The 12,159-nt window shown below is 41.6% G+C and overlaps 1 protein-coding gene across 1 annotated transcript; it reads right to left on the bottom strand.

The window, feature by feature from the left end:
* Positions 1-4,402: 4,402 nt before the first annotated feature.
* On the bottom strand, positions 4,403-12,159 carry LOC123767451 (axoneme-associated protein mst101(2)). Its single transcript, XM_069334740.1, has 6 exons — positions 12,106-12,159; positions 9,417-10,662; positions 7,761-8,009; positions 6,657-6,811; positions 4,961-5,155; positions 4,403-4,834 (listed from the first exon to the last, which is right to left on the bottom strand). Exons 1-6 carry the CDS (start codon positions 12,157-12,159, stop codon positions 4,403-4,405), a joined length of 2,331 nt encoding a protein of 776 aa, XP_069190841.1.

Genomic DNA, 12,159 nt, shown 5'->3' with positions numbered 1-12,159 from the left:
AAAGACCTATGCATGTGATTAGCTGACGGGGTGATGAGGTCACGGAGTCTTGGAGGGTTCGTGAAGTACCCCCGGGTTTCATTCCCCCGAGGACTCTCCAGGAGGATGATTGCCTAACGAGCTCTGAAGCAAGGCCTCTTTGTCCTAAGTCCTCAGAGAACAGTTTACATAAACACCAGTACTATTTCAAATCTGAATCACTGGGTGATACAGGTGTCAAAGGATTTATCTACATCTTTAAGGAAGACACGAATTTCTGACACCAGCAACAGTTCAAGGAAGCGTCTAGACCACGGGTATTTGTATGGATAATTATAGCAGTGTGAAATACCTGTGAAAGAGAGAGAGAGACGTGTGATTTCATAGAAAGCAGAGATATCGGTGAAATCTTAAGTAACCGGCAAGGGAGAGCAGTGTACTCTCGTATCGAATCTTAAGTCATCTTCGTAATATTCAGTGTTACATGGGTGTCTTAGCATCATTATTAACAATCAACTTTGGAAGGTCACAAGAATTGTGAAAGATTTTAAAGGTAGAAGAACTCGTGGAGGTTTGTGGTGTCGGGGTGGAGAGGTGAGGAGGTACCTCATCCTGAAAACAGCGTGCGTGTTCGTGCGTTCTAAAGCCACACGGGAAATGAGAAGTGGAAGTAGTGTAAAGCTTCTTTTCTCACAAAGTGGGTCGATGTACAAGAATTCAAAGAGACTGTGTTGAGTGGGTTATAATTTACGCTAGTCATTGATGATCGTGTCAAGATGGTTGGCCAACTCGCGTGGTATAGCCAGATTACTCCTTGATTTATTAATTCATCTGAAAGCTGGAGGTGTGAGCTTGATTCAACATTTGGATGTAAGTGTTGGGCTCCCTCGCTAAGAAATCTGCAGTCTTACCGTGACGTCTAGAGACGCCTAGATCATCGTCGAGGGAGTACCAATGATGTAATTGAATGTAAGTACAAAACCCGGGTTAATTAAGTGCTGTTTATATGCACATATTAATTTTGGGTGATCAGTAATCACCCAATCTCGGATCGATGTGAGTATATCTCACAACGATCTTTCTCTGTGTTTGGTTTCATGGAGATTGTGAAGTGTTACACTGTCAACTCGGGGGAGGTTACCTTAAGATGATTTCTCAAGACCGTTCTGGCCTTCATCTCCACGTGGAATACCTAGACCTTGGTGTTTGCTCACGCCTAGGGGGTGTATTAGTTTGTTTGTTCTGTGGTTGTGATTTTCTCCAAAGTGACCTCTTGCAGTGTGGCCCGCACTGGTGTAGGTGCGGTTGCAAGCAATTGCAGGGTGTTGCAGGAGGCAACAATAGCCAGGCAAACATTCGAATCCACGTCCCAAAATTAAGTAAACTCTCACATTCTGGCGCAGCAACACGGGGCGTTACTGTGACTGTCTGTGGAAGTGGTTTCCTCCTACTGGACAAAGTCTCGTCTGTGAGTTTCTGTGGATAACGTCTGGTCTGTGAGTTTCTGTGGATAACGTCTGGTCTGGAGTTTCTGAGGATAACGTCTGGTCTGTAAGTTTCTGTGGATAACGTCTGGTCTGGGAGTTTCTGTTGATAACGTCTGGTCTGTGAGTTTCTGTGGATAACGTCTGGTCCGTGAGTTTCTGTGGATAACGCCATATCTGTGAGTTTCTGTGGATAACGTCTGGTCTGGGAGTTTCTGTGGGTAACGTCTGGTTTGGGAGTTTCTGTGGATAACGTCTGGTCTGTGAATTTCTGTGGATAACGTCTCGTATGTGAATAAATGTGCATAACGTCTCGTCTGTAAGTTTCTGTGGATAACTTGTTCTAATAACTTGTGATTCGGAACAATCTCTTGTAAGAAAAAAGTATATATAAAATGTTTGTAATTATTGAAATCTGATGTAAATTTGTTAAAATGTATAATTTTACTTAATCAATTCGTACTATTAGGGAAGCCAACAAGATTTTCGAGCCTGGTCTAGTTCAGATCTCTTGTTTCATTCTTGACTGTTGCATGTCATTGTTTTTTAACATACTGTTCACTGGTCGATTGTATTTCTATTAGCCAGCTCATTGCGTTTCATGTTGTATGCGTTACTAAAGACTTAATTTTTACCTGTGAAGCAATTCGCTATTTCATTTGTAGTTTAGAACCATAGGCTATGAACAACTGTTAAGGTGACCATCTAAGCACGGTTTACTGTGATGAGTTGAGACGTTTGGCACGGCCTTTGCTGTTTAACCTGTCACAGTCGTTGCAGCTGTGCCAGTGGTGGTTGTTGCAGCTGTGTCAGTGGTGGTTGTTGCAGCTGTGTCAGTGGTGGTTGTTGCAGCTGTGTCATTGGTGGTTGTTTCAGCTGTTTAAGTGGTGGTGGTTGCAGCTGTGTCAGTGGTGGTTGTTGCAGCTGTATCAGTGGTGGTTGTTGCAGCTGTGTCAGTGGTGGTTGTTGCAGCTGTGTCAGTGGTGGTTGTTGCAGCTGTGTCCGTAGTGGTTGTTGCAGCTGTGTCAGTGGTGGTGGTTGCTGCTGTGTCAGTGGTGGTTGTTGCAGCTGTATCAGTGGTGGTTGTTGCAGCTGTGTCAGTGGTGGTTGTTGCAGCTGTGTCAGTGGTGGTTGTTGCAGCTGTGTCCGTAGTGGTTGTTGCAGCTGTGTCAGTGGTGGTGGTTGCTGCTGTGTCAGTGGTGGTTGTTGCAGCTGTGTCAGTGGTGGTTGTTGCGGCTGTGTCAGTGGTGGTTGTTGCAGCTGTGTCAGTGGTGGATGTTGCAGCTGTGTCAGTGGTGGTGGTTGCAGCTGTTTAAGTGGTGGTGGTTGCAGCTGTGTCAGTGGTGGTGGTTGCAGCTGTGTCAGTGGTGGTTGTTTCAGCTGTTTAAGTGGTGGTTGTTTCAGCTGTTTAAGTGGTGGTGGTTGCAGTTGTGTCAGTGGTGGTTGTTGCAGCTGTGTCAGTGGTAGTTGTTGCAGCTGTGTCAGTGGTGGTTGTTGCTGCTGTGTCAGTGGTGGTTGTTGCTGCTGTGTCAGTAGTGGTTGTTGCAGCTGTGTCAGTGGTGGTTGTTGCAGCTGTGTCAGTGGTAGTTGTTGCAGCTGTGTCAGTGGTGGTTGTTGCAGCTGTGTCAGTGGTGGTTGTTGCAGCTGTGTCAGTAGTGGTTGTTGCAGCTGTGTCAGTAGTGGTTGTTGCAGCTGTGTCAGTAGTGGTTGTTGCAGCTGTGTCAGTGGTGGTTGTTGCAGCTGTGACAGTGGTAGTTGTTGCAGCTGTGTCAGTGGTGGTTGTTGCAGCTGTGTCAGTGGTGGTTGTGGCAGCTGTGTCAGTGATGGTTGTGGCAGCTGTGTCAGTGGTGGTTGTTGCAGCTGTGTCAGTGGTGGTTGTTGCAGCTGTGTCAGTAGTAGTTGTTGCAGCTGTGTCAGTGGTGGTTGTTGCAGCTGTGTCAGTAGTGGTTGTTGCAGCTGTGTCAGTGGTGGTTGTTGCAGCTGTGTCAGTGGTGGTTGTTGCAGGTGTGTCAGTAGTGGTGGTTGTTGCAGCTGTGTCAGTGGTGGTTGTTGCAGCTGTGTCAGTAGTGGTTGTTGCTGGAGTGGTTGGTACAACTGTAGTGGTAGACAATGTCGTACCAGACGTAGTAGATATTGTCGTACCAGACGTAGTAGATATTGTCGTACCAGACGTAGTAGACCTTGTCGTACCAGACGTAGTTGACACTGTCGTGCTTGACGTAGTAGACAATGTCGTGCCAGGCGTAGTAGACGATTTCGTGCCAGACGTAGTAGCTGATGTCGTTGTAGATGTACTAGTAGATGACGTGGTCGATATAGTAGTTGAAGAAGTAGTCCCAATTGACGTCGAAAGCGGCATCAAGCTGTACGTCACTACTTCCGGGATGTCACTTGTCGTCCCCCCGTTTTTACCAATTTGGTCGTACACACTCCTTATTTTTCCTCTTACGTTTTGACTTTGAGCTGTCAGATTTCTTAGAGTATCATGGCCGGAGGAAATGGTATTATTTATAGAATTAACGAGCTCTGGAGAGTATGCCAAGGACCCACGTTTTATGGAAGCATCAATGGCTTCCACTTGTGTCATGGAATCCATGACTTCCGCTATCATCTTTAACAGAGCGAGTTCGTCTTCGCGCATGAGTGCAGTGGCACCGTTGCTAAAGGTCGTCCTAATGTTATCAATGATGGCGGTCTCCGCACTGCGCTTCCTTCTCCTCCTCCTCCTTCCGAGGCCGAGAGAGACTAAAAGGTTTATTAGTTGATTCAGAAGGGTTTGAATGGTAGCAATTGCGATATTGGAGGTCTGCAAGAGTGAGAGTAGATTTGTGAGCACGGCTAGTAGGTTGGTCGCGGTGGTGCTCGTTGCCGAAGTTGATGTCGTACTCAGCGTAGTGGTAGATGTAGTCGATGTTGATGTTGATGTAGTGGTCGACGTGCTAGTAGATGACGTGGTCGATGTGGTAGTTGATGTGGTCGATGTCGTTGTAGTTGTCGTACTGGATGTAGTAGTAGATGTCGTACTGGATGTAGTAGTAGATGTCGTACTGGATGTAGTAGTAGATGTCGTACTGGATGTAGTAGTAGACGTCGTACTGGATGTAGTAGTAGATGTCGTACTGGATGTAGTAGTAGATGTCGTACTGGATGTAGTAGTAGATGTCGTACTGGATGTAGTAGTAGATGTCGTACTGGATGTAGTAGTAGATGTCGTACTGGATGTAGTAGTAGATGTCGTACTGGATGTAGTAGTAGATGTCGTACTGGATGTAGTAGTAGATGTCGTACTGGATGTAGTAGTAGATGTCGTACTGGATGTAGTAGTAGATGTCGTACTCGACGTCGTTGTTGATGTGGTTGTTGATGTCGTGCTAGACGTAGTTGACGATGTCGTGCCAGACGTAGTAGATGATGTCGTGCCAGACGTAGTAGATGATGTCGTGCCAGACGTAGTAGTTGATGTCGTGCCAGACGTAGTAGATGATGTCGTGCCAGACGTAGTAGACGAAGTCGTGACGGACGTAGTAGACGATGTCGTGCCAGACGTTGTAGACGACGTCGTGCCTGACGTAGTAGAAGATGACGTGCCAGACGTAGTAGACGATGTCGTACCAGATGTAGTAGACGATGTCGTTATTGTCGTAGTCGTTGATGTTGAGCTCAACGTAGATGTAGATGTCGTGCCTGATATGCTAGGTATCGTGCTGGAAGATGTTGATGTCGTATTCGAGGAAGTAGTAGATGTTGAGCTCGAGGTAGAAGTAGATGTGTTCGATGAAGTGGTCATGTTCAGCGTACTAATGCTTGAACTAGGCGTCGACGGTGTAAGAACAGAAGTTGTCGTATATGTGCTTGTTCCTGTAGGCTGGGGCGGCAACGCTGTAATTGCAAAGAAATATTAAAAGTTATTTACTATGTGTAAAGAAATTACAAATGTAAACTGTATTTTAGGACATAGTTACAAATCTTGAAATAAATATATTTAAAATAAAATACATAAATATTATGAATTTTCTATAATTTGGAAGCAGTCGAATCTATAGATATTTGTTATTAAATGTTATTAAAAAATTATACCACTTAAGTGTTAAAAATAACTCATTATCCAGCCCGTCGTCCTAAGGCTTCCCATCAATTGACAACCGTAATGAACCCTAGTCTTAGTTAAAAACAAATAACATATTTGTTATTAAATGTTATTAAAAAATTATACCACTTAAGTGTTAAAAATAACTCATTATCCAGCCCGTCGTCCTAAGGCTTCCCATCAATTGACAACCGTATTGAACCCTAGTCTTAGTTAAAAACAAAATGTGAGAGAGAGAGAGAGAGAGAGAGAGAGAGAGAGAGAGAGAGAGAGAGAGAGAGAGAGAGAGAGAGAGAGAGAGAGAGAGAGAGATAGAGAGAGAGAGAGAGAGAGAGAGAGAGAGAGAGAGAGAGAGAGAGAGAGAGAGAGAGAGAGAGAGAGAGAGAGAGAGAGAGAGAAGAGCTAACCAGTTAGTTAACTGTACGTGTTATCTCGGCAAAGTTGAAGAAGGAAATGATGGAAATGTTGTTGTACTGGTCGGGGATACAGGCCCCATGTCGCTATGTAATAATTTAATAATTTGTTTTGCTCTTTGTTGAACTAATGAAGAAGATTGTGCGAAAAAAGCTTGTGGAACATCTGGAGCGAAAGAACTTTGAAGCACAGCATCAACATGGTTTCAGGGATGGCAAGTCCTGCCTCACAGGATTAGTTGAATTCTACGACCAGACAACAAAAATCAGGCAAGAAAGAGAGGAGTGGGCAGACTGCATATTTTTGGATGCATATTCATATTCAGTCTGCATATTCATACTGCAGGGTTCAGTCCATGAACCTATACTGTTTCTGATATATGTAAATGATCTCCCAGAGGGTATAGAATCCTTCCTCTTATTGTTTGCTGGTGATTATGAGAAGGATTAAAATAAAGAATGATAGTAGGAGGCTACAAGATGACCTAGACAGACTGAATGAATAGTCCAACAAATGGCTTCTAAAGTTCAACCGAGTAAATGCAAGGTAATGAAACTAGGCGATGGAAACAGGAGGCCAGACACAGGATACCGAATGGGAGATGAAGTACTTCAAGAAACGGACAGAGAGAAAGATGTAGGAGTTGATATCACACCAAACCTGTTTCCTGAAGCCCACATAAAAAGAATTACATCTGCAGCATACGCTAGGCTGGCTAACATCAGAACAGCCTTCAGGAACTTGTGTACGGCATCATTCAAAACATTGTACTCCCGCATATGTAAGACCAATCCTGGAGTATGCTGCCCCAGCTCGGAGCCCGTACCTTGTCTAGCACAAGACAAAACTGGAAAAAGTTCAGAGGTATACCACTAGGCTAGTCTCAGAACTAAGAATCATGAGTTACGAGTAAAGGCTGAGTGAGATGGCCCTCACGACACTGGAAAACAGAAGAGTAAGGGGAGACATGATCACTACCTACAAAATTCTCAGAGGAGTTGAAATGGGGAGATAAGAATAAACTTTTTAACACGGGTGGTACGCGAACACGGAGACACAGGTAGAGACTGAGTACCCAAATGAGCCAAAAGTTATGTTAGAAAGAACTTTTTTAGTGTCAGAGTAGTAAACAAGTGGAATGCATTAGGCAGTGATGTGGTGGAGGTTGACTCCATACACAGTTTCAAAAGTAGATATAATAGAGCCCAGTAGGCTTAGGAATCTGTACATCAGATTATTTACGGTTGAGAGGAGGGGACCAAAGAGCCAGAGCTCAACCCAGCAAGCACAACTAAGTGAGTACAACTAGGTGAGTGCACACACACACACACATACATACACATACCAAAGAGTCAGAGCCCAACCTCCGCAAGCACAAATAGGTGAGTACGCGCGCACACACACACACACACACACACACACACACACACACACACACACACACACACATACACATATAATTAAGAACTTTGATAAAACAGCAAAACTTGTTGCTTTAGATTCAGAATATAGTTGCCTGCATCTTGTACAAAATAGCTACATTTTGAATTGATATGTACCAGCGTTCTTGGAATTTCTGGAATCAAATGAATGATGTATAAAGATTGCCTATAAGAGTACTTTCAGAAGCTGCCGGAACTCTGGCAGTTGTGCATGGTCTTCCGAGGTTGCTAATGAGGTTAATACCAGTTACTGAGATCTGGATTCCTAACAGCAACTATAAGTGCAAATATGTTATGTAAATTCGTTCCTAGATGTACAAGTATGTGCTTAAGTGATGGTAAAGGATGTCTTACCTGGATAACAGCAGAGACATTTGTTTCCCTTGCAGCCCTTTTTGTTTATCAATCCTGTACAGAGCTTCTTACTGGAGACACAGTAGCCACCGAGAACATTGCAGGCGCTCAATGGCTTGCAAGCCTTGGCACAGCAGACGCACTTCTTCTTGGAGCATCCCTTGGCTATCTGGCGCTCAGTCGACCCACACTTCTTCTTGCACACGCCCTTGTATATCGTACACTTCTTTTTTGGGCTCATTGCACAAGCTATTTGAAAGATAATTATTATAAATTTATGCACTATAATATTAAATAATATAATTATTTGAGGATCTCAATATAGGCTTTCATATAAATTTAACCACTCTTTAAATATATTATTATTGTTTTATCTAGAGCTAAACTGAAATTTTTAAGATTCGGAGCATTATGTGAAAAGCCACAAACAATTGCAGTACAAAAAGTGATGGCAATTTTAATAATATAATTGGACATTATTCCAGAATATAAATTTTTAGCCTATCTACTCCGTATGAACCTGCTCATTGATATACAGCCCCTTTATATAAAAGAGCATTGTCCGGGAAAGCTAATAGAATCGTAAATACATATGCAGGTTCGTTTTGAATACCCTGTGATAGACGTGGTCAATGCACAATATTACATCACAGTAACAGCAGAGGATTTAATGATAAATAGTAATAGGCCTCAACAGATCTCCAGTAAACAGCAGGCGGTCCAGAGAAGTATACGCTGAGAACAACAGGAAAAACTCTATTGTTGTCAAAAAGTCAAACATATGGCTGCATTAGTGGTAAGAAGAACGAAAATAAAAATTAAACATAAAGTAGCAACAGTGACAAGTAGAGCGGAAGCAAATGAATGACTGGCTCAACAATATTCAGCTCGGGGTCAGCTCGTCTCTACGAGCACAATAAACTGCTGGAGAATGTCCAGAGTAATTTACTACAACATTGTTGTCAGAAGTAAGAGCGCTGAGCTCAGAGGAGAGTTTAAGAGACCTGAATCAGACAATACTAGAGTCGGGTCTTGCTCAGTATGTTACTTCCGGAAGGAGAAATAGTGGTAGTGACGTCAAATAACTTCAAAAATCAAATACAGTCACAATTACTTATTATAGTAGAGAGTCCAGCAAACGGGACATTATAATTATCTATTTAATATTTTTTTCAACATTTGTTTCAAATTTTGTCACTTAACCTAAATTGCCTCTAATATATCTCGTTTGACACCGATGTATATTTCAGATGTATTAAAGTTACAGACTTAAAATATATTTTTGAGCAGGTTTTGTATCTCTCCATAGAACAGACATCAGTCATTATATGTAACTGTGAAAAGTAAAGTAAACTTACAACAAATAAATCTTGAGCAACTTTCACTTTCAAGTACTAGACTAATAGTTAAGACATACAGAAAAAGTTAACAGCTCTAATCCCAAGTTGCTAATTTAAAAAGTAATATCATCTTTGCGAGATCATATTACTATCTCACATATTGTGGAGAGATGATGGATAGATGGATTGATACACCAGGCACAAAATGAAGAGGCAAACGTTTGATAGTCATAAGCAACTGTCAGGCTAATAACTTCCTGCTCCTTCCATTTCAACAAAATGAACAAACAAACATTGAAAACAAATAGACACTTACATGAGAGGCAACACTCGCACGACTTCCCCTTGCACTTGACACCGGCAACTTTGGTGTTGCAGGTCTTTTTCTTCTGGCACTTCCCGCCGGCTTGAGTACACTTTTTATGAGGTTTGCACTTTATTTTAGAGTCAATATCGCCACCATGACTCTCACCTGAAGCTGGATAACCTTTCCTCCCGTCAGACTGCTTCCCTTCCTCCTTTACTGCCGGCTCGTCACCTTTCTTACCCGCCTTGGCTTTACTTTTCTTGGGCTTTTTATTGTTTTTATTAGAGTTCTTGCTGCTTTTAACTTTGGGTTTATTCTTCTTGGTATTTTTGTGTTTCTTGCGTTTGTCCTTACTGTTTTTTTTACGGTTTTTCTTTGTTTTTTTGTTATGTTTCATTTGGATCTTATTAGTTTTGTTTTGCTTCTTTTTGTATTTATCCCCCTTTACTTTTATGCCTTTAACTTTCTTTGCTCTTTTCCCATTCATCACCTTCTTTTGTTTATTTGACGCTGGCTTCCTTCTTTGATTTTTGGTGGGTTTTGTTTTTTTTGAGTTTGTTTTCATTGTCTTTTTATTTTTTTTTTGTTTACGGCCGCCTGTCTTACGGTTTTTGGGTTTTGACTTTTTTAAATTTTTTCTTGATTTCTTCTTTTGTTTTTTCTCTGAAGTGACTTTACGTCCCTTAACGATCTTTTTGGCAGTGGGAACTTCTTTATTAGACTTGTCGCGTCCCTTAGCAGCCTCCTTGACAGTGAAAACCTTTTTGCCATTCTTGACGCGACCATCTTTCTTCTTCTGCCGCCGATGTTTGCCACGTTGGAGTTTATCCTTATTCTTGCCTCCGCGATTATTCTTTCCGCTCTTGGTGCGACTAGTTGTTTTCTTACTCCTGCTGGGTTGATCTACACTATTCTTTATGCCTTTCTTGCTCCCTCGACGTTTTTCTCCTTTCCTTTTGATAGAACTTTTCCTCTTCTGCCCATCATGACGCTTTTGTCCATTCTGGGTACGAAAACTCGTTTCCTGTTTTTTAGTTCGATGTTTTAACGATTTCTTAACAGTGTCAGCTTTTTTTATCTTGGAAGGAACTGATTTTCCTCCATTCTGGTCTCGGTGACCTGTTCTTACTTCATCAATTCTGCCGTGACCAACACTTTTCCCGCCATGTTTGTCAGTACCAGTGTTTCTTCTTCTCTGAGTCAGCAGGTCTTGATCATTTACCTCCTGACGATTTTCAACAGTTTTTCCATGCACCTGTTCCTGTAGATTGAAATACTTTGGTATTATCTCTCTCTCTCTCTCTCTCTCTCTCTCTCTCTCTCTCTCTCTCTCTCTCTCTCTCTCTCTCTCTCTCTCTCTCTCTCTCTCTCTATATATATATATATATATATATATATATATATATATATATAAATATATATATATATATATATATATATATATATATATATATATATATATATATGTATGTATGTATATATGCGAAGAAGCTTGAATGGTCTCCAAGTCAGTATGCAACTGAAAACTCCTCACTCCAGAAGGATTCGAACCCAGGAAGCCAGGAGCTCTGTGCACCTTGGCGTACCTGGCTCCTTAACCGCTTGACCACACTGACTGTACAAAAATGTTGGAAGTCGTGAGACCTATGTAAGAAATGCTTGTGTTCCTTTTTGAAGACATTTCTCGGAAAATATATATGAAAAATCTGTGTGGCCATCGCCCCTGAACTACACACGCTAGAGTTTGATCACAAGGAAATAACTTGAGAAGATAAAAAAATAAAAACTCTATGGTAACGTTGTAAAACACATAGAGGCCATCAAATAAAACATTTGGCGGAAAAAGTGTTTTATTGTTGTTGTCGTCACACTAAAAACTTTTAGTTATATTAGAAGTCAGAATATATTGGAGGGTTCTTTAAATGCTAAGTCATAAAAATATAATTGCCTTAAATTTAAAATATTCCTGCAAAACATACTTCCTGTGATTTACGACTTCTGTATGTGATCTTCGGAAGTGTATGCAATAGCGAAACATTCTTTTCAGCACAAATCTGTTTTATCTCCAAATATCGTAGTGATCATTTTTATATGTTCAAAGAGTATGAATGTATAGTTTGCAGGACATATATTCATTTTAACTAATGAACACTATTTAGATAAACAGAGAGAGAGAGGAGGGAATTATCAGGGAAAAGCGCCAAGGAATTATGACTATATAGCTCTTGGATGGGGACAGAATAAGGATTTGGAATGGGTCGAGGAAATGGTGCCCAACCACTTGGACCGTCCGGGACTGAACGCTGAGCAGCTTGAAGCGAGACCGTCGCTCTACCGTCCAGCCCAAGTGGATGGACTTCCACTAGAGAGAGAATATAAGAAGGAAATACTCAGCAAATGGACAGATGATATATTTTCTAAACTGCATAAAAATTGCAACAACTGAGTATAGGTTCCCAGTTTGAATAAAGTTTACGAGAACAACATATTATTGGTTCTTATTATTTATACCACTGCAGTAAAATTGTATATATGAACCTCTGATTTGTTCATTGCCCATGATGTTGCTATAATAAATAGCTGTCTTTAATGTCTATTTTTGTAGTCATGTAAACACTGTTATCTTCTTAAGTTGAAAGTTTAAAGTGGGTGTATAGTACTGCGCTTACTTGGGCTGTACGTAAGGGATCCTCCGTACCTGTGCCAGGAGGAAAATACAGAAGACCAAAGCAGCTAGAATGAAAGTCTTCAT

This window comes from Procambarus clarkii, chromosome 32 (genome assembly GCF_040958095.1).
Source record: "Procambarus clarkii isolate CNS0578487 chromosome 32, FALCON_Pclarkii_2.0, whole genome shotgun sequence".
Lineage (NCBI taxonomy): Eukaryota > Metazoa > Arthropoda > Malacostraca > Decapoda > Cambaridae > Procambarus > Procambarus clarkii.
This window is presented reverse-complemented; position numbering and strand designations above follow the sequence as displayed.